General features: G+C 44.2%; 1 protein-coding gene across 1 annotated transcript in view; it reads left to right on the top strand.

The window, feature by feature from the left end:
- Positions 1–19,773, top strand: part of NPTXR (neuronal pentraxin receptor) — a 28,404-nt gene extending 8,631 nt beyond the window's left edge. The window contains exons 2-5 of the mRNA XM_054988194.1: positions 13,685–13,901; positions 16,162–16,406; positions 18,228–18,407; positions 19,549–19,773. Of these exons, the coding sequence (XP_054844169.1) occupies positions 13,685–13,901; positions 16,162–16,406; positions 18,228–18,407; positions 19,549–19,773 (867 nt within the window). The remainder of the gene's footprint in view (positions 1–13,684; positions 13,902–16,161; positions 16,407–18,227; positions 18,408–19,548) is intronic.
- Positions 19,774–20,091: the final 318 nt, after the last annotated feature.

The following is a 20,091-nucleotide window of genomic DNA, read 5'->3' as shown; positions in this document are numbered from 1 at the left end:
TAATACACACGAAGCAGCCTTCTAATGAGTGACAGCCTGGGTCGATGAAAGTCAAAATTGTCCACTCTGATGGGGTGTGGGTCTCCAGGGATTCAGGTAGAGGTCTTGCATAGCACCTACCTGATCCTTTTTGAACAGGAGAGGCTAGGATTGAAGCTGAGATTTTCTGCATACAAAGCAGAAGCTCCACTATCAAGTCACAGCCTGGTCCCCATGGCCCCACCTCGGGGGTTGATTGACAAGATGTTCACAGCTAAGGTGAGATTTTAACTGGGAGGGGGCTGCATTTACTTAGCTACTGTGCTCCACCGGAACCCATGACACTTCAGCTGTCAGAACATCGTCTGCAAAGACAGGAACTGGATGCATTCTCAAAGTAATCAACATAAAGCCAATACTCTTCCCTGCAAGAGAGTTAAGTCCAGCATGCTTGGAGACAGCTCTCTTCATCTTAGTGTGTGAATGAAATGTGTTGAAAGTTGGGGTGCAATGAGGGAGGTGGGTTTTCTGATACCTTCTTAGCAACCGGAGGTTTTTGATCTCCTTATATAAATGTCTGTGACAGTTTGACAATTAATGGAATTGTTTAAAAATCCAAATAGCCTCACATATAGCAAAAGTACAGGGTTCCTCTGGCCCCCTTTTTCACTCCAGACGCTGACATTTTCCATGATTAATACTACCTGGCAGATTTCAATCTTTCTGACAGCAGCCAAGAAACATAAGCAAACCCCCGCACCCCACCCTCGCTTTAACAGATGGGAAATTGTGAGATCACCCATCAACTTTTAAATATGCACACTGAACATCCTCTCCCCCTCCATCAAAGATCTCTGATAAACACTGCTAACCTCGTTTTACTTTTAATAAGATAATTGGCCATTTAGAAATAAAGATTTTAAGTCATTAAATTTGGAGAGTTAGTATACTTTGGCAAATGACAGAATGGGCCTGGTTGGAAGTATGATGTGCACAGGTCTCCACAAGGTGCAAAGTCCCTCTAGCTTTGGTTTGTTTGGGGAGCTCAGCTTCCAAACATTGCTCGACCTTTTGGAAATACTGCCCGGCTTTGCAGCAGAGCTCAGTCTGCTTGTCTTTCCCCAGGCCAGAATGATTTGCTTTGCTAATAAGCTGCCCATTGAGCACCAAGGGAAGCTGCTGGAGGTATGTTGCAGCTGTCACTTGGTTATCTAAAGGGAATAGTTGAGAGCAACTAGCAAGAGCATCCCTGCCCCTACAGGGGTGATTTTTCAGCAGTCTGCAGAAGGCAAGGCCAGCCTTACAGAGGGAAGGGTGTGGCCACGGTGTAGTGATGTCTCCAGGTTGCCTTTCTGGGTCATAGCCAGAGCTCCACATTCACCCAGCAGGAGCCAAGCAAGGACCTGTGCTTTGTCTGCAGAAGGTTGTAAGCTCAGACTTTGCTATCTCCAGAGGAAACATATCTCGTGCAGCAAACCTAGGAAGGGCCCTGCCACCATCTACAGGCAGCCAATCAGAGTAGAAATGGCAGATTAGATGGGATGACGGAGGGCAGTTCCTATTGCTACCGAGGGGCAAAAAGAAGTTTCTTGCTCTTAATGCTTAGATGATAGGACTGTAACTGTCTCATGGTGGGTGAAAGGGCCCAAGCAAAATTTCCAGACGTCAGGGTCCCCACCCCAACACAGTTACATAGCTCTTGCTGCCTTCCTAAAAGAAGCAAGAACACAATTCATGAAGCAAGAAAATGAAGCCATGTAATTTACACAGACTGCAACATCCCCTAGCCCCTTTTGCACAGCAGAATTCTGATTGTTTCACTGCACAGCATTGACAGCCTAGTCATGGTCTCTTCCCTGTATTTAGTACTGGCAACTGTGTCCTGTTCTGTGAAATGCTCTGAGCTGGTTTCCTCCTTTTGATAGTGCAAGGTGAGGCTGCAAAAATTCTGGTAAACACGGAGCCTTTTGTGTTGAATAATGTTTCATTATGTAAGGTTTCCAGGCCACAGCTGGCAGCCCCTGGGAGAAACTGGGATGTGGGACCTGGTGTGGTGAGCATTCTGACATCACCTCTGCTAAAAACTGGAAGTGACATCATTAGAAATTCTATGTCACTTCCAGTTTTTACTGGAAGCGTTATTAACCCACCGGTGCAATGCTGACACACGTTCCCTTTTTCACCATCACACCTTTTCCTCCCTCTGGTGCCTGCAGTGCTGGCAGGCAAAGCACTGGGATGCTATAGTGGGCAACCTGGCATCCCTATGTTGCAGGCAGCCACTTGACTGACTTAATGGGAGGCCACACTTAGGTGAGCTGTGTGGGTAATTTGTCTGGGATTTAGAAAGAGAGGTTGGACACTTGGAAAAGTAGCCTTGAGCACTTGGTTTGATCATTTGGCATTGTAGATATGTTTTCCTTCCATTGGCCTGTGGAAATAGGATTTAAGTGACAACATCTTTCTTACTTCAGGTAATAGGATTTGTTCTACTAAAACAACAAATTGTTCAACAAGCACCTCTGCGGCAGTGCAAGTTGATTTCTCCTGGGTTCTGCTTATAGCATATTGATGATATATGGCACTTTACAAATAGATCTCCAAGTTGTAGGCCCTGGATGTTAGGTGCAATGCAGTGCTGGAAACACAAGGGGAGGTAAGAATGTGGAACCAACTGGTGAGTCCCAAACAAGGAAAATGCCAGAAAAGACAAAAAATAAATGAAAAACCCACACATAGTGGGTGACTTGGACTGAAGCCTTCTGTGAAGCTTCTTCTCTTGTGCCCATTTTTGTGGGTGAATACCCTTCTCCCCCACATACTATGTTTTTCTTTAGCATCAATATATCTAATTTTCAACATGGACAAATCTATGAATACTGAAATCCAAAGACTGGAGCCATGAACAGACAAGACAGATATTTCTACAAAGCTGAAAAAGACCCCAGGTTCACATAAAAATCTGATTTTTTTTTTAACTGTGGGGCTTACCACCACCACCCTATGATAGAATCAGTGCCTGTAGGTTTAAGAAATGAACACCCTCAGTAGTTGTTGCTAGGCAACCACAACAGTATTGATTAAGCCTTCATGACAGTTTCTGTCAGCAGAAAGCAGGGGACGAGGCCAGGCCCTTTCCAGGGAAGTTTTGGCCTTTGAGGGAGTGCTTATCAGGGCCAGGCCCACCGGCAACTACCAGGTGGCTTGCTAACAGGACATTTCTATTATTCACTCAGGCCTAAGGCAGCATGTGTAGTGATATAAGAGTGTTGGGCAGAGTATAAATGAAGTAAATAAATAATATAGCTGAATGGGGGGGGCAGATAAAAGGTGGCTGATTGGCAGGAGGGAAGGAAGAAGAATTGAAGATTCCCAGGAGGAGGTAAAGAAGAAGTAGTATGGGGAAGGGGATATGGGATCCGTGTGGTTCCCACCATGCAACTGGGCTCAGCCCAGCCTGGCCAGCACTGCACAACTGGGCCTCACCAGACAGCTGGACAAGCTAAATGTGGAATCACGTGTCCACATGCATCTCACTGGCGTTAGACCAGGATCTTTGATCAAGATCGGCCCTACTGTCAGATACACTGAGATGGCTATCTTAGCAAGGCAGATTTGGGAGTGCCATCAATGGGCAGTAGACCTACATGGTTTGCGTGTAAGCCACCAGTCTCCAAGGTGCTGCAAATGGATGCAGCTGGCTTTGGTGCAGAGGAAAGTGGGCAAAGTTGGTGTAGTTTTCCTGTCGGTGAGCACCAAGGGAAGAAGTACTCTGTGGTGATACAACAGAAACACTTGGCGTTTGAAAGCAGTACACGCATGAGAGCCAGGACTGTGATCCCTAACAATGAGAGAGGTGGCAAATACATTCTCAGAGAGTCATAGGAAGGAAGGAAAGAGGGAAGGGAGATGATTTTTCAAAGAGCCTATTTTTCATCTAGAAAGGGTAACAAAAGGGAGAAAGTTTTTTAAACGATATCTTACAGAGACAGAAACAGAGACAGTCAGGGGGAGAGATTTTTAAAATCCTTTCATTATTCAACATAGGCCAGATTGTCTCGACGCTAACAATAGTGACAAAAGCGAAAACTCTTTTTCTATTAACAGATGGAGTCATACATGAAAATAGGGATGTGACATTTTAAGTCCAGAACTAGAACAACAAAAGAGGACAGCAGACAGTATCACTGTACCTTTTGTCAAGACCAGACTCAACAGATCAGAAATACCTCTCAAAAAAGTCCTTTAGCAACATCAGTAGCAAAACAATGGGGCCAACCTGCCAGCATGTGACACCTTTGAACAGCCACACACACACAAAAAGTTCTTATCAGAACTCATGTGTCCCTTCCCCTGTCCCTAGAGGGGGAAATGACTTTTCATCTTTCCTTTTTATCCATTCCCTTTGACTGCTCAGTCCTCCCAATCTTCTCTTCGCCATTCTCTGCCTACAGTTTATTTGAACAGGCTCCATTCTCTAACAGGCATATCCAGTGGGGGCAAAATAAAGCAAAGAGAAGATGTGAATTGAGACCTGGAAAGATCTCCCTACTAGTTAGCTGGTTTAAACACAACGTGAAACATTCTCCCAAGGGAATAATGTGAATCGAGAAAATTAAAACTAGAGCAGCACAGCTCACAATGCAAAGAACAATCTTGGCAGCGGGGTGAAGATGACCTAATAGGTCCTTTCCATCATTAGCGCCTAGATTCAATTATTGTAATTGCCATAAAAAGTTTTTTATCTTTTTCATCCCCTGTAGAGGAATGAGACATAAACCCCCAGGGCTTCATTTCTTCCAGAGCATTTTATGTCAATTCATCTCTTCTTGGAAAGGGCCTCATCCAAGCATTTTTTATTATGCACAGTGTGTTCTGTGCCAAATGATGCCCACAGAATTGATTGGTTTTTCCCTTTTTTGGTTACAATGGAGCATGCATCATTTTGAAAAAAATATTATGATTAATCATAAGGGGCTGCTGTTACTGAGTGCTCACTGGTTTCTAAAGAATTGGGCTCAAATCTTACATATCTCATTGGTCCAGGGAAAATGTGGCTTTCATCACAGCAAGGTTTGATCTGATCATCTAGTGACATCATCTGGCCCTTGAGTGAAAGGCTTCTTCTTTCAGTGTCATTCACGGAACACAAAGAGGATGGAGACTCTGTGGGTGATGGAGTGTTATCATTGTTCTTTGCTTTCTTAACAACCAGACTGCAAGTTGGCTTATCCATTATAATCAGTGCAAATATCTGCTAATGTGTGATCTACTTGTGTAGTGGGCAGTGTAAGGTGGACTTGTGTGCAGGTCTCTAATTCTTTATTATTACTTCACATGTGTCCAAGAAGATGCATCTTGACATGCAAATTACCATTGAACACACAAAGCTGCATTATACTGTCTATTTTAACTGATAGTGGCTCTCTAGGGTCTTAGGTAAAAATCTTTCACTTCACTAGTGGTTGACTCTACATGGTCAAAAGCCTCCAGGTGACTGTGACTGTTGTGGTTCCAACAGTTACTGCAGCCACCTGCCAAAAGCCTCCTTCTAATCCTTTCATCATTGCTGACTGCCCACTTAATTGCCCTTTTCTCCTCTGGCAGTATTTGCTGTCTTCTTCTTACATACTGCAAGAAGAAGCTAGTTGCTGCTGTATGAAATAAATGGATGGCACCAATGGAAGAAAAAAATCAGAACGAAGTACTCTATGGATGGCTGTAGTGGTCAGTCACAAACTGAAGGAACTATAGTCACCTGGAGGCTGCTGGTGGCATGGCAAATCATTTATAGGGTTTTGTATAAAACAGATTAAGGATTTCCGCTTTCGATGGCAGATTGTTATTATTTAGTCATTATGGATATTCTGGCTCTATGTTAAAAGGCACCAAAAGACTATGAACACAAGGAATATTTGTAGCACTGCACACTGTATTTGTCAGGAGGTATGTGGTGGTGTCATGTATGTAACTTCTTCCCTTGGAAGTTTGTATGACTCAGTGTTCAAGGAGCATGAAGATCTTCCTGTTCCAAATAACATTTGAAACGGCATGACAGATGGCTTCAGCTTTTGTAGCAATGATGTATATTTTATGATGCCTTTTGTAGATTATCATTCTATTATTTAAATTCATGATTAGTTTTACTGAATTTGTAATATGCCTTGGAGAGAGCGAGAGAGAGAGAGAGATTAGAAATTAAACAAATGTGACCATCTATACGGGACTAAAGCCTGCTGGGAGGACTCAGATCCAGGCACCTTTCAGAAGGTAAGCAGATACAGGTCTGATGGTTGGATGGGTGACCTCCTGAGAACTTTATGGATGCCACCTTTACTTCCATGGTGGAAGAAAGGTGGAATGTAATTGTAATGAATAAATATTCAATAGTTGCACCCTTCTAAGTCCAGATGTCAGGGTCCTCCCCCCCTACAGGGTGGGAGTGCTTAGGATGGTACTATTCATACTCTCAGTGTGCAGTATGCAGTAACTGGGATTTAGAAAGTTCTTCTAGGAAAGCAATGGATAGGAAAATGGAAAGTCACAGTGACAGCAATACAGGACGACGTCTGAGGAATTTATATTATTGAACACACACACACACTCCAGATAGAGATTAGAGAAAGTTAAACATGGTTGCATCATTAGCAGCCAGTCTTGCCCTAGCATTTTTCCTGCCAAGTGGCTCAGTTCGCCTGAGCTGCTCACTCTCGGATGCCTTCTCTGTAAGTAATTAAGCCGTGATTATCCAGAGGTCTTAAGTGCCATGGCCTCACTTCAAGCTGTCTTGGAGATCAAGAACTGAGCATGACAGATGCTCTTTTGTTTCACTTTAGAGTGCTTGTGCTGTATATACATTTGAATTTTAAATAAATACATGGTTTTACATGAGAGAAATGGAATTGGAGTGAGGAACATACAGCTTTGTATAAGATGCGAATTGCAACACATTTGAGAAAGGGAGCCTGGTGCTGTTTGTCCATGTTTATATCTGAAATTGAGGCTAGTAAATATGATATAAATTGAAATATAAATGCTTGATGATCTTATACACTTCCCAAAATATCTCCAGTTGGCCATTTTTACCAAGAGAAGACAGACATATCCATCCTGACGCTCCTGACAATATTAAGGAGAAGGCTTGAATCATTTTCCAGCTAGGAGGCCTTTGCTTTGTCTTTGCCTTTGAAACAGTTCAACAACATTGCTACTGAACAGGCGGCTTTGGGTATGTTTCTGTAGCAACATATTCAGATGGACACAGAGAATGGCAGTCCACCCACTGCCAATATAAATGCACTGAATAGTTACGAGATGAGCAACTTCAGAAGTCATTAGGAGAAACCTAAGAGTGCCTCCCAAATGGGTCTGAATGAATAGGATTCTTTCTTTAGAGCAGATTTTGGCCATAAAGAATGAGTTCAGCAACAGGTCACAGAGGGCATGGGGGCCTCCGAGCCTTTCATTCTTCTGTTCTCTTGTCCCACCAAAGTTGGCAAAAGGGCTAAGGCTGGCCCTGATACTCATTATTATTCCTAGGTAATGGCCCATGAAGCGTCCTGGGGGTGGGGGGAGGCCCCTTCCCTTTGCTACTGTCCAGCCCCTCCTTCTCTTGCCCTTACTTCAGCTCTTCTCCTCCCAGCATCTTCATCACAATCTCCTAGTACTGCCCTCCTCTTTACCTCCAGTGGTCTCAAACACAGCTGGGAAAGGAAGGATGACACTGTTGGCACCCTGACAGGTTGATGGGCTGCCTGTTTAGGCAAGGCTTTCTTTTTGTCCTTTGTGTTCAGCCCAGGGCAGCACTTTGGGCAGGGCTGGGCCCTTTATTCCAGCAGATACCTGCCCAAAACTGCAGTGTACTTTGGGGAAAGAAAGAGCTGGAGACAAAGTTCATGAAGTTGGATCCTACAGAATTCCACTTGTGCTAGAGCAGAAATGCAAGAAAAAAACTGTGGTAGCTGCTTGCATTGTAAAATTTACTATGTTTCCGCTTGCATTTCCTGTTGTGCAAAATCTTGCACAACTAATTTCAGAACACTATAATGTATAGGAGGGGAAGCACTAGATGTTGTACAAGACCGTATGCAAACAGAACTGTGCTTATGTTTTCACTTCCACATCACTGGATCCAAGCCATGGTCTCCTTCCTTCCCTAAGCCAATCCCAGTCAGACTCTAGCATGAACCAAGTAGAGCGAGACACGTATTTATTTAGAATGTTTTTATTCTGCCTGTCTCCCACCCTGGGGACTCAAAGCGGCTTACAGAATGAAATAAACATAAAAACAGAATTTTCAAAAGCATATACACCCCGACAGGCCACCAATAAAAACTTCAAGCAGGTAACAAGCCCCCTAGACTGGAGATGGCTTTGCCCGCATGGTGTATACAGATGGGGCAACAGGCTGCAAGCTACCCAGGATAAGGACCAAGAGAAAAGGAGGGACACTCACTTAGCCAGGTCTTATATTTCAGCTGTCTCAAATGCTCCCCATTTGTTCCCTCACCACGTTGAGAACTGGCTATTATATACCCTGCTTTCCTCCGCTTCCCCCCCCCCCTCTCCTTCCCTCGTGATTAATCTCTTCGGTTGAAAGCTGGGGGGCGGGGTCAGGGCTTGTGCTTTATATTTTGTCCTATTACAGTTATTTATTGCTAGTTACCATGCCAGAGACACCCTAGAGGAGATGAGGGTGATGATGATGATGATGATGATGATGATGATGATGATTTGATGCCGTTTCTCTCACTGGACTTAAACGGTAAATAAGCCTTAGGGCTACAGTTCTCAAAGTCCAAGGTAGCTTTCTCTAAGGAAAAACAGATGGCTCTTACCACATTTTATTTTGACAATGATACACTGTTCTCACTCCCAAAGAAGTGGTGTTTGAATTAATGGAATAAAATAAATCACAGTAAAAAACAACCTGAAGCGAGAATGATCTGCTTATCTCAGAAGGGTCCTTTTTCAGATCATGTAAAAACCCTGGGGAGTATTTTTAGACTCAGTATTATTGTTTTTGGTTTATTAATTAAAATATCCTCATATCAATGGTGATTCAAAACGGCTTACAAGAACCAGTATTCACTGGCACACTAGGAACTGGGGAAAAAAAGAATAAACAGCAACCAAATAAAACAATTATGCACAGCTCCTGCCTCAGTTGCAATGGTACGAAAAAAGAGGAGTGAATAATCGCAGTGGGAGGAATAATTATTCACAAACAATTACCAAAATAACCACTATATTCAGAACAATAGTAATCAAAATGCATCCAATGAAACAAGAATAGTCAAGTTATGTCCAATAATTAGTCAGCATACATATAGGAAAACCTTCAAACAACATTCATACACAAGCAGTATGTGCAGGCAAGCCGCTCAAGAAAAGCTGCGTTATTTTGCAGTCCGACAGGTGAAGTCCACCAATTGTCTGGTCTCCACTCAGATTGAAGAATCCACGAACCCAATGTAGAATAAGGTGAAATTCCACAGGGTGCACGTTGGTAAGGTGTCTTCCTTGCTGTCTAGTCCAAATGTTACAGCAGGGGAAAGATGATTCCGGAGTGTAAACTCCACCGCCCAACACTCAGGGATGGCAGTTGCCTGGTGTTTCGTGTTGAAAACACCTCCTCGGGCAGCAACAGTATCCCCAATATCATGCACGTAGTCTAAGGCAATGACTTAATTGGTAAGAGTCAAAGAATCAATGAGTCTAAACGGCAGCAAGCCTAAACATCAGAGACCCATTATCAAAGGTGACATCAGAGACCCATTACCAAAAGAGATCACCCACTACCAAAAAAATAATGAAATAAAAAGCAAAACTCAAATTATCAAAATGAAGTATTCATAGTAAAAACACAGCCTTAGAAACATTAATAAAATCCAGTTCCGTTTGTTGTCCACTAGTACAGAACCTTTCTAAAAAGCCAGGTTTTGATTAACTGGCAGAACACCCACAAGGCATAGCCAAAAAAAATGGTTCCAAATAATGTGATTAGACCTGATGATGGAGTACTTACAGACCTTCTTCTTCCCAGTTAGGGCAAATTGAATGGCTAATATATCAAAGGGAAATCCTTTTGGCACATGTATCACAAGACAGATCCAAAGCGGAAGGAAGTGTCTCTCTAATAGAGACATATGCAGACCACTGTACGCCTTGTGGTGTTGGTTTGATTCCCTGGGGCACTAGAGAGCAGGCAGAGTTGCCATGTACAGGAGAGGCAGGCAGCAATATAACAAGCCATAACCAAGCATGTAGGTTCTCCTCCATCTCCTGCCCAGGATGACCACAAACCAACAGCTGCTACCTGTGCCTTTCCCAATACTTACACTACTGGTTTGTCACCCACAATATAGCCCAAGGTCAACTTGCTGTCAGAATACATGGGATAGATACCTGCATATTTAGAACATTTCTGTCCTGCATGTCCAAAAGGCAAGGCAAGATGGTCCAATTATTTTTGTCATGATTTATTGCAAAAATGTTCAGTTCCCACCTTAGAGTCTGGACAGAGTGGACCAAGATTTTGAAATAATCAGAGAATATCTTAGCAGACAAGAATCCATTCTTAGGGCTGCATGAAGCTGGAGCTGAAAGCAGAGCATCAACTTTGTGCTAGGATGAGACAATGGGCAGCCTTGGAGCTCACTTATACCCAGACTCTCTCCGGCAACCCCCTGACCCCAAGGTCTCTCCCATATCGCTCAACTCCATTTCTGCTGTATGAATTAAGACACAAAAGAGCTCTTTATCTGCTCCCTGCCTAGTGTGAACAGAAAAACAAGAATTTGCATCACAGTCCTGTCCTTGATCAGTGGGAATGGACAGAGGAACTATACAAGGAGAAAATTCTAGCCGAACCCTTGTTTTTGTTCCTGGAGGAGAGAATTAAAGAGCCCTTTGCCTATGCCTTGAACAGCAGAAGGGAGGGTTCTGCTGAACAGTCTTTCACGGTTCACATTGGGGAGGAAAAAGTTAGAGTCATTTAAAGGGTCCTTTGCCTTAATCTTTGCATGCAGCAACAGACTGGCTTTCTAACTTAACTGGAAAAGGTCTCAGTGGATCACTGCCCTGGAGGTTTAATGGTGGCCCAGAAGTAAGCTGAGCCAAGTGACCCCTACAGTGCTGGCTGCACCATAAGGTCCATTCAATTTGGATCAAGGTTGTGGCACTATTGGCAACAGGTTGCTCTGGGACTGTTCTAATGTCCAGTGTACTCCCGTTGGCTTGTGCAGGAAAGCCAGTGTGCTTACTCTTCAGTCCTTACTTGGTCCAAATATGGACCTTGATAAAAGGGAGCTGTCCGTCAGAGCTTTCCATTGTGGCAGCTGCTGAAGTGAAGCTGCATATGGGGGCATTCTCCTGCATTCTGGGATCTGCACTTCAGTGTTGCAAGAGTGGTTATAGATAAATTCCCTGGCATTACTCCAAAAGTGGTGCACATGACCTTACTGTTCCTGTATCCCCTCCAGAGTCAGTATTGCAGATATGAAACAAAATCAGGGCTCTCCATCTTGGCAGAATTTCATGTGCTGAAACAACATATCCAGTTTCTGAATAACTGCCTGTGCATAGTTTCAGGTGGGTAGCCATGTTGTTCTGCAGTAGAAGAGCAAGATCCGGGTCCAATAGCTCCTTAAAGACCAACTGAATTTCCAGGAACTAGTTGGTCTTCAAAGGTGCCTGTGCATAAATTTCTTTAAACTGCAGTGCACACAGATGTACATAATGTTAGCAGCAAGCTTGCTCAGGACGCTCCTTTACCACATCTTGGGCATGCTTGGCTCCTCCCTTGGCTCTAACTTAGGGGGAGCTCGGCCTTCCAGGCTGCAGCAAAAACCACCTGCGCTACGCATAGAGTTGGCTCTTGTGTCAATGACAAATCCTCCTCCCCTCCTGACTCAGTGCAGTTTGTCAAGAGCTTTTAAAAAATGTTTAAAAGCATTTTTTTAAAAATTAGGCATCCAACAAATGCGTGATCAGATAAAGATGAAAGTGCTTGGGAAAATAATGGCCAGCTCACCTGAAGCAAAGGCCAAAGAGGCTGAACATATGCTGTGTGAAGATTAAAGGGAGGGGAAGGCAAAGCGCACAGAGAAACCTGCTTCTGATCTTGTTTGCTGCTACGTCTGTCCACAGGCTCCATTCTTGAAGTCACAGAATAGGGACGCCCAATGAGTAGCCTTTGACACTTTGATTTGCTTTGACATAGAAGCTTCCTGGCAGGATTGGCTGATAGTGGGAGACAGCACCGAGGGCTGGCCTCTGGCAGTGGGTGCTCCCATCTTTAGCTGTGTAATACTAGCTGCGACCTCAGCATAGGGCCTTTGCTTAGCTAAGAGGATTACAGAACTATTATGTCCAAATGACAGACTGCCAGGTGCCTCAAAGTGGCAGGAAAAAGGCCCACGTTATTGCTCTTCTTCAGGCATTGTTAGGAGGAAATTATAAACCAATTTCTGTCCGCATCCACTCAGATTGTTTAGAGGAAATTTGATCTTGGAGTGAATGGCATTCTGGTGATGACTTTTCCCATGTTTAACAGCAAGAGCACAGAAAGGTTGCAAAGAATAACTGAAGCGACATGTTGTTTGTACGTCAAGCATGTTCTGAAGTTCATACATGTTCTTAAAGATGAGAGCCATTTTCACACTACTAACCTGCTTCCGTAACATTGCGAAACGTCGTGCAAAAAACGTGGAAGATAGCATATTCTTGTGAGAGTTTTGTGCGATGCCGAGCAAAACTCTTGCGAGAAGACACTATCTTCCGCATTTTTTGCGTGACATTTCGCAACGTTACAGAAGCAGATTAGTAGTGTGAAAATGGCCGAGGTTAATGGGCATGTTGAAGAAAAGGTTGATAAAAGGAACCTGCCAGCACCAGGTCATAAGGGGAGTGTGTGTAGCTTCAGTGCAAACCTCAGCAGCACTAGGACCAGAGGGCCAATCTGGAGAACATAAAAAGAGGCTTGCTGGATTGGACCAGTGGTCTAGCTAGCCCAACACCCTATCTGGCCCATTGGCCAATCACTTACTCTGGAGGACCAACAACAAGGCATGGAGGCCAAGGGCCCAGTGTTGCCTCCTAGCACTGATATTGAGAGGTTTATTGCCTCTGATTAATTGTGGAGGTTCCCTTTAGTCATCGTGGCCCGTAGCCACCAATGACCCTGTCCTCCATGAATTTATCGAATTCCTTTTTAAAGTTATATATGCTTGTGAGCCAATTGTAGGCCAAGGCCTGAGCTAAGTTGTGGGGGAGGGATAAAGGCATTGTGAAGAGCAATTCAAATGGACAGGGAAGCTGGCAGACTAGGAAAGGGTGCAGGGAGTCAAAGGCTCAGAAGAAGAAGCCTGACAGGCGATATTCGAGGACAGCCTCACAGACAAGCCCCCAGTCTAGCTGTTGTCCTAGCCCAAGAACATTAATAGCTAAATAAGGTCAGAAGGAAGCCATGGGCTGCCTGGGCTGGTGACGGAGCCATGTTGAGGCCTGGGAGGGAGGGGTCCTTGCTCCAGTCAAGTGGAATCTGTGCTCTTGCTCTGAGTCCCAACTGACCTCGAGAGAACACTCCATGTCACCCAAGCAGCTACATCTAAATGCTTCTTGGTGTGAGGCTTCTGCTGTGATATTTTAAAAGTCTGGTTTCTTTCCCCCCCCTGTTTATTTATTGTCTTTCCCATGAATGTAGCAGGACGTCCCAGCCCGAATAAATGCAACCTCTGCACCAGCGCCAGCCCAAGAAACAATACACACCAAGATGGAGGAACTGGAGGAGGAGATCCTCTCCAAGATTTTGGCTCTGGAAAAAGAACGTTCCTCCATTGCCAGCAGCAATGACCACCAGCAGCAAGAGGTAGAAAAGGAGCTGGATGCCCTCCAAAACCGGGTGGCGGACCTTGAACACGGTCAGTCCTGGCAAGGGAGGGAACAGAGCCTGAAGGTCCAAATGTCTAGTTCTCCTTTTCAGATATTTCTATGCCTTGGGGTGGAAGAACATCAGCCATGTTGAACTGGTCCGCATGACACCATCAGTCTACACAACTTAGTATGAATTCTCATATTGACTGCTATACTCTTAGACCACAGCTCCCAAGCTAACCAAATTTTCTTATTAGAAGGATCTGCCAACAATGTTTTGTTTACTCAGAAACTAGCTCTTTATATGGTCTCACTGATTTGATGGTATAATTTTATTTGGCCTGTCTGGCAGGTTGTATCCCATTGGTAGGTCCCTGGCAACCCACACAGAAGAGTTTGAGAACCCATTAGTTTTCATGCTTCTTGGGCATTGCTGTGTTGGGTTATAGCCTTCCTCAGGCCTCAGAACCTGCTTTCAGTATCATGGTTTTGCCTTGGAACCAGAGTAGTAGTGATAAACAAAAAAGGGCCCTCCAATATATGCACGATGCCTTTCCCTTCCCTTGAATTAGGGTGTCCAGCCTCCAGTAGGACCTGGAGCTCTCCCAGAGTTAAAATCAGTCTCCAGGCCATGGAAATCAGTTCCCCTGGAGAAAATGGCTGCTTTAGACGATGGACTCTGTTGCATTATACCCCATCCCAGGCTCCACCCCTAAATCTTCAGGAACTCCTCAACTCATAGCCAAGCTACAAGAGACAAATTATACGAGGAAGAGCACGTGAAGGGAGTCACAATGTTAGCCTGGAAGCTGGGTTTTAAAAGAGATCAGAAAGCTTTGTCAATTTCCCCTCTTTACAGAGCCAGGGAGATCACTGCTCAGGGAGTTTAATTTCCTCTTTGCCTCCCTGAAGGCTCTGTCAGTTTCACCTCCCCTTCTAAGAGGAAGAGGAAATAAACAAGCCTTCTGAGCAGGGATCTCCCTGGCTCTGTAGAGAGGGGAAATTGACAAAGCCTTCTGCTCTCTTTTAAAACTCAGCTTCCCGGCTAACACTGTGACTCCCTTCATGTGCTCCTCCTTGTGTAATTCAGCTCTTGTAGCTTAGCTCTCAGAGTTGACAGCCCTACCATCTCAGCAAAGATTTGCTAGAGGTGGCTTACAACTAAGAAAATAAAACAACACTAAACACAACCATTTAAAACTAGACAAACAAAAACAGCATAAAACAAACGTTGAAAAATAACTTCTGGAATTAACATGAAAGAAGCCTACGTTATAAAGCGCTATTTCTGAGCAAGCTAACCCTCTAGTAGCTTTTATTTTTGAAAGTAAGTTCAGTGAGATGTGGAGATGATGAAAACAGCAATTTAGTATTTATATACTGTTCTTAGAATGTTACATTTCACCTTCTGAAGTCTTTTACAGTTACATGCTTTTGGCTCAGGTCAATATTGCTTACTATGACTGACTGACAGTGGCTGTCTGGGGTCCTAGGCAGAGGTCTTTCACATCACCTGCTATCTCATTCTTTTAACCGGTTGTCCTGCTTGCACCCAGGGGCAAATAAAAATTCTCCCAAGCATAGTCAAGCAGGCAGGTGAGACTAGCAAACACTATCAGAGCTACTGATCTCACAACAGCCAGAGCTGAACTGAGGCTATTTATAGGAGTTAATGCCTGCAGCTGAACCAGTGGCCTGGAGTCTGAAGGCACTTAAAGCCAGACCCTGTTCAGTATCCTGCAAAGCCTCAAGGTGAAATTTGGTCCTGTACTGCCTCATGGCCAGAGGAGGTACCCTGGGTGGGCAGCCATGCATTCTACCACTTGAGCGGAGCATCTATCTGGGCGTTCTACCTTCTCGGCTCCTGGGGGTCTGGTGGTGACAGTGGGTTCCTTGGCAACAGGCAAGTCTCCTTGGTGGGTTCGTCAGCACTCCCAGTCTCTGAGCCTGGCTTTTGTTCATGGGCCACCTGGGCATCTGGCTCAGCAGTCACAGCAGGCTGCATATCACCTGATGCCCCCATAGACCCGGGGGTCCAGGAACCTCGGGATCTGCTGGAGTTCCAACTGTGGGATCACAGCATACTCTTCCTCTGGGGAGGACTTATCAGGCCCAATTCTGACAGTGGTAATGCTGGGGATTGAACTTTGAACCTTCTTCATTCAAAGCAGATGCTCTACTTTTTAGTCATAACCCTCCCCCAGAGACTGAATTATTCCCCACTCTACAAAAACTATGTCATAATAAACCAGTTGTTTACTAGGTTAGTCTTCTTTTTTGACCCCAGTTTCTCTGTTATGCACACAGAAACGAAAACCTTCACCCCTCCAGATGCCTTCAAAGTCACCATCCCTGTACGAAACAACTATATGTATGCCCGGATGAAGAAGAGCCTGCCTGAGCTTTATGCCTTCACGGTCTGCATGTGGCTGAAAGCCAGAGGTCCAGCAGGGGTGGGCACCCCTTTCTCCTACTCAGTCCCTAGTCAATCCAATGAGCTTGTATTACTGGAGTGGGGAACTAACCCCATGGAGATGATAATTAATGACAAGGTAAGAAAAGGGGAGATCTTGGCACAGACAACTGGAAGACCAAATTATTAACCTGCCCTTTGAGGGGACTAAGTCCCATCCCACTCACAAAAATTATTTAGGCAGTTATGAATGAGGATCTGTTAGAATCAAATAATTTTTTTCTCACACTTTTATCCTAGTCTTAAAGCAGCAGATAAATATAAAACAGAAGACAGAAGATTACCCAATGCTAGAAAACAGTAACAATAATACAGAATCATAATTGAAGAGATGCTTCCAGTTATTTTCCAATTAGCTTAGAAACAGGAGAAAATTGATTCAAAGTAAGAAGTCGCCCAGAAGACTGCTTTCAGAAGAGCCCTGCTGGATCAGACCAGTGATTCATGCCCGTGACTCTTCTAGTCCAGCATCCTGTCTCATACAGTGGCCAATCAGTTGCCTTGAGGGCCAAAAAATGGGGCATACAGGCCAAGGCCTTCTCTTGATGTTGCCTTCCAGCACAGGTATTCTCAGAGGCTGTCTACGGAGGTTCCTCATCATGGCTAGCCTTTGATAGACCTCTCTTTCAGGAATCTTTCTAATCTCCTTTTAAAGCTATCTATGCTCATGCCTTTACTACATTCAATGGCAGCAAATTTCAGCATTTAATTACTCATTGAGTAAAGAAGCATTTCCTTTTGTCTCACTTGTAAGTTTTGCCCATCAACTTTATTGGGTGCCTCTAAGTTCTACTATGAGAGAAGGAGGAAAAGCCCTGTCTGCCCACTTTCTCCACTCCACACATCATTTTATATACCTATCTCATGTCCTCTCTTAGTCATCTTTTTCTAAACTGAAAAGCCAAAGACTCTTCAGCCTTGCTTCACAAAAAAAGCTCTCTAACTGCTTAATCATCTTGGTTGCCCTCTTCTGTACCTTTTCCAGCTCTGCAATATACTTTTTGAGATACCGCAACCAGAGCTGTACACAATATTCCAAATGTGGTTGCACCATCGCACTGTACAAGGGCATTAAAATATTGACTGTTTTACTCTCAATCCATTTCCTAATAATTCCTAGCATGGACTGCTGCTGCACACTGAGTTGACATTTTCAATGAGCCCTCCAGGAGGAGGAGGAGAAAGTGGTTGAAATCATCCCTCTTGCCTTATGCTTCAGTGGAGTCTCTTCTGCAGGCAAAAGCGTTCTTGTGCTGGTAGAAATAAAGCATTAGATCCCCCTCCAAGATGTTTATACATATGTGCCCTTCTTATAGATTTTATACTAAAACAGGCAATTGGTCAGTCATACACGCGATCATCTGTTTCAACTAGGAGAGGTTTTCAAGGTCTCAGACACGTATTTTCCTGCTCTTTGGTCTGAGATCCTTCGAACAGGAAATGCTAGTAGAAACTAAACTGAAGACTGGGCATCCAGAGCATATGATCTACCACTGAGTTAAGCCCAATCCCTGACATTTTCTAAATCATAAATCCTAGCTTTTCTTTAGCCAAGGCATTTGATTCCACAACTCCATAAGCAAAGACCAACCATGCTTATCCCAGGAAATCACAATGGCGCCCTTTCTCCTCCTTTCATAATCTCCCCTCAGATACAATATTCCTGATACAGCAATCACTTGAAATGCATTATCTCTGAGGCTTCTGCTTCATTTCCCCTTTTGCCACTGGTGTTTTACAAGCCAATTGGAAAGGATTTCCTCATGTGCTTCTCAGCAGTGATAGTGGTGATGATGTCAGCAACAAGCATTACCAGGTCATTATTCCAAAAACTGAATTATGCTACACACTGTAAGACAAAGACATTTCCATTACATGACTATTCTGTTTTGTTGTCAAGGTGGCTCAGCTGCCCATGAGTCTAAAGGTCGGGACATGGCACCACATCTGCATAACCTGGATCACACGGGATGGCATTTGGTCAGCATATCAGGATGGTGTAGAGCGTGGGGCCAGCGAAAACCTGGCATCCTGGCATACTATCAAACCTCATGGGGTGGTCATCCTGGGCCAGGAACAGGTAAGTCTAATTCCAGGATTATCCTTGAAATGATGGACCAGAACCTCTTTTAGGGAACCTGCCTGGTCTTTGTGGGGTATTTTTCAATCTCCGTGGAGAAGAATGTCACCATATTGATATGGGAACGAGACTGTCCCTGTTGACATTCTTGTCACAGTACATTTATCATCTTTGAAACATAAAGCAGAACGGGGCTTCTCTGTTAGATCTGACATTATGTAGAGCTGAGGTTCTCTAAAGAGATACCCCCTCATAGAAACTTCCCAAATTCTTGCTGCTGTGTTTTAACGCAAAATCTGGACGTGCAGAAAGCAGTGATAGAAAAAAGCCCCACTGCTTCAGTTGGGAACCACTAACCATGGTATTTGTTTATTTATTCCAAAGTTACATCCCACATTTCCACTAGTTAGATGTTCAAGATGGCTTACAAGATGGCTTACTTCCCAAATTCTTGCTGCTGTGTTTTAACGCAAAATCTGGACGTGCAGAAAGCAGTGATAGAAAAAAGCCCCACTGCTTCAGTTGGGAACCACTAACCATGGTATTTGTTTATTTATTCCAAAGTTACATCCCACATTTCCACTAGTTAGATGTTCAAGATGGCTTACAAGTGGATAACAACAAAGGCCATGGCAGTTAGGGAAGGCAGTTAGGGAAGGCTGATCCTGCACTGGGCAGGGGGTTGGACTAGATGGTCTGTATGGCCCCTTCCAACTCTATGATTCTATGATTCTAAGAGCACCACAGAGATACACGGGCTAGAGCAGCTCCATCTAGGAACCACATATTATAGTTCCTAATCTGAGCAAAAGCTATGTTTTTAAGCAACCATGTGTTTTGCTGATTAAGCTTGGGGACTTCTTCTCTCATGATTTGAAGCTCCTGTGAGTCCCTTCATGTTCTTTCTAGAAAGGATACAGAGGTAAATGAGATAATGGGTATCTTCAGTTATTTTATTCTCTCTCTTGCTTTTCCTCCCCTTCCAATACTTTTTCTTCTATGTCTCCTTCTTCTATTCACCCTTTCCTTTTGGTCCCCCCCCCACCCTGCATTTTGCTCTATTTGTCCATTGTCCTCTCCTTCAAAATTATTCTCCTTTCTTTCCTTCCATGCTTCCTTTCCCTCCAATATAATGCCATAGGATACATTGGGGGGACGCTTTGACGCCACTCAGGCTTTCGTTGGTGAGATTGCTCAGTTCAACATGTGGGATCATGTCCTGACGCCAGCAGATATCATGGGTTTGGCCAACTGCACCAGCCACCTGCAAGGAAACATCATCCAGTGGGATGAAAAACTGGTCGAGGTCCATGGAGGGGCAGCCAAGAGGAGCTTCGAAGTTTGTGAGGAAAGGAAGAAGGCATGAGAGGTCCTTGTCCCCACCAAAAGAAAGGAGCAGGGAAGCTACTGCCACTTCTTTCAGCTTATATAAAGAACGAGGCAGTAAAGAGTCTTTTACCCATACAGAAACATCTTGGAATTTAAATTGGTCTGGAGAATGCTGTGTGTGTGAGAGAGAGAGAGAGAGAGAGTGTGTGTGTGTGTGTGTGCATGTGAGGAAAAGACGAGACAACCTTCTGAACTTATGAAATTGTGACACTGTGTTTTTCATTGTTCCAGTAAAGCTCTTTCTGATTCATACTGCAAGTGGCAAGGGCCCTCCACCTAGAAAGCTGGGGTGATA

The sequence above is a fragment of the Eublepharis macularius genome, chromosome 9, assembly GCF_028583425.1.
Source record: "Eublepharis macularius isolate TG4126 chromosome 9, MPM_Emac_v1.0, whole genome shotgun sequence".
In the NCBI taxonomy this organism is placed as follows: Eukaryota; Metazoa; Chordata; class Lepidosauria; order Squamata; family Eublepharidae; genus Eublepharis; species Eublepharis macularius.
The sequence above is the reverse complement of the archived record's forward strand: the minus strand, read 5'-3'. Positions and strand labels throughout refer to the sequence as shown.